Source organism: Austrofundulus limnaeus, unplaced genomic scaffold, assembly GCF_001266775.1.
Source record: "Austrofundulus limnaeus strain Quisiro unplaced genomic scaffold, Austrofundulus_limnaeus-1.0 Scaffold377, whole genome shotgun sequence".
Lineage (NCBI taxonomy): Eukaryota > Metazoa > Chordata > Actinopteri > Cyprinodontiformes > Rivulidae > Austrofundulus > Austrofundulus limnaeus.
In genome coordinates this window covers 194,143-196,363 of record NW_013952779.1, presented here as the reverse complement: position 1 = coordinate 196,363, position 2,221 = coordinate 194,143, and the positions used below count along the sequence as shown (strand labels likewise).

The 2,221-nt window shown below is 39.8% G+C and overlaps 1 protein-coding gene across 1 annotated transcript in view; it reads left to right on the top strand.

Annotated features, from left to right (window-relative positions):
- The window catches only part of cdkl1 (cyclin dependent kinase like 1 (CDC2 related kinase)), a gene marked incomplete at its 5' end in the record, with an annotated part of 23,627 nt that overhangs the window by 8,451 nt on the left and 12,955 nt on the right, over positions 1-2,221 (top strand). Inside the window, 2 exon segments of the mRNA XM_014023570.1 lie at positions 1,257-1,329; positions 1,592-1,682. Of these exon segments, the coding sequence (XP_013879024.1) occupies positions 1,257-1,329; positions 1,592-1,682 (164 nt within the window).

The window sequence follows — 2,221 nt, the reverse complement described above, 5'->3', positions numbered from 1 at the left end:
TTAAAGAACCCGTCCAGAAGACCTATACAATTTTTTTCCTTTTGATTTTTTACCTGGATTACTGAGATGCATCAGGATCCTATAGTTAGACTTAGGTTTCCTGAATTATTCTTCATTTCTGCTGCCATAGACTTAGACTGCTGGAGCACAAACTGAGCACATTTCCTCACTCTGCTGTTGTCTTTAGTCTCTCTTCTCTACATGTTTATTGTAATTATTTCTATCATGTTTTTTCTTTGGCTCTTCCAGAAGAAGGTGCACCTGGACCAGTTCTGGACCAGTTCTTCTGTGTTTGTGTCTCTTTCCTGTCCCTCAACCAGCCGGTCGAGGCAGATGGCCGTCTGTCCTGAGCCTGGTTCTGCTGGAGGTTTCTTCCTGATTAGCAGGGAGTTTCTCCTCTCCACAGTTTGCTCAGGATGGGAGACTGTGATGAAGTGATTCAACACAATCTGCTGGATTCTTCTTTAGATTGTTCTTTTTAYATACAGTGCCCTGAGACAACATATGTTGTGACCTGGCTCTATATAAATAAACTTGAAATTGAACTTGAATTAAGATTTTATTCAGGAAAATGTCTCATTTGACGCAGAGAGACAGGACTTAAAACCTGTGCTGCAGTCATCCTCTAGGGGGCGCTCATTCTCTGCAGTTTTTAACTTCTTGATTCTGGTCCTGTTTCTTCAGTGAGTTTTTATCCAACTTAGCCCTGCAAAGTTTAAAATCAACAAAACCATAGCTCAATGCTACAACTAGAAAAACTGTAGCTAAATCTGGCTAAACAGTAGCTAAAAGCTTGATGGAGCATAAGAAACCAAAAACAGATCCAACTGAAGCAGGTTTCAGAAAAAAAGGGTACAAAAACAAAAGTCATTTTTATGTCATCCTGTTTTCTTTTTGTATTTGTCTCAATTAATTATCTCAAGCTGCTGAAAGGTGAAGGGTGAAAGTAATGTTTCTGCCTGTTTGAATACCTCACAAACCAAAAAAAATTTGATGCACGTAAACAACTGATAAACATTTGTAGTCAATCCATTACAAGATATCCACCACAGCTGATCAACATTAGCCGACACAAAAATCTCTGCGAATCAGTCAGTTTTACAGATGCTGAGGAGGAAGTAGCTGAGAGTCATCCTAAACAACAACAAAGGTTTGACCAAAATGGTGACCCCAGACCAAACATAGCAGGTGTTTTTGTTTTTTAACACATCAGCACAGTTAATTCAACAACTGATGGTTTTGTTTTCTGTCCTCAGAGTCCCGGAGCATCTTGTCAGAAGTATAACCTGGCAGACCGTTCAAGCCGTCAACTTCTGTCACAAACAAAACGTGAGTGTGAACCGCCTTCACCTCGTTTTCAGATTCCTCTCCTCGCTCCTCCTGCTGCCTCTGTTTTATGGCTCCCTTTTATTTTAACAAGAATTCCTGCCCCCCTGGCTGAGCACAGTTAATATATTACTCAGACACAACAAACGCTACAARGGCCCCATTTTTACTGTGACCATCACCGAGTGCTGCCTTTCTTCTCAGCACGTCAGATTTGTAGCGTCTTGTTGTGATGGTGAAATGTTAATGATTGTGTTTTTTTCAGTGTATCCACAGAGATGTGAAGCCCGAGAACATCCTCATCACCAAACACCAAGTCATCAAACTCTGTGACTTTGGCTTTGCCAGGATCCTCAGTGAGTTTTAAGAGCTTTTCAGTAGCTGCTGTGTTAAATCATAGATCCTGGCTGCTTAAAGGGGCTCTGGGACCAACTCAGCTCAGTCTGAGCTGAGGGGCTGAAAGTTTAGTTCGACATTCAGGCAACAGTTTCAGGAGTTGCAGTCAGAATGTGATCATTTAGAAAAGCTCAGGTTAATAGACTTAGTAATAATAATTACCTGCCTCTGAAGGAGACAGAGCAATAATGTTTTTGCATCTGTCTGTTTGTGTGAATGATATAAGATCCCTGAACTTGGTCCTGAACCAAGTTCAGGGATTGTTAACACGATGAACGGTTAAAACAAAAACTAAAGCTTTTTATTTAGAGAATGATACAAATGATCAGAGAAGCTCATGAACATGCTTCATTTAGATCAGGGGTTCTTAACCTTTTTAAAGTTACACAAGGTCCAGCCACACATTACCATACGGATCAAAATGACAATTATTATAAATCTTGGTTTAATTTGTATTGTATTTGCATTATAACTAAATAAAATTCACTTAGTTTAAAAC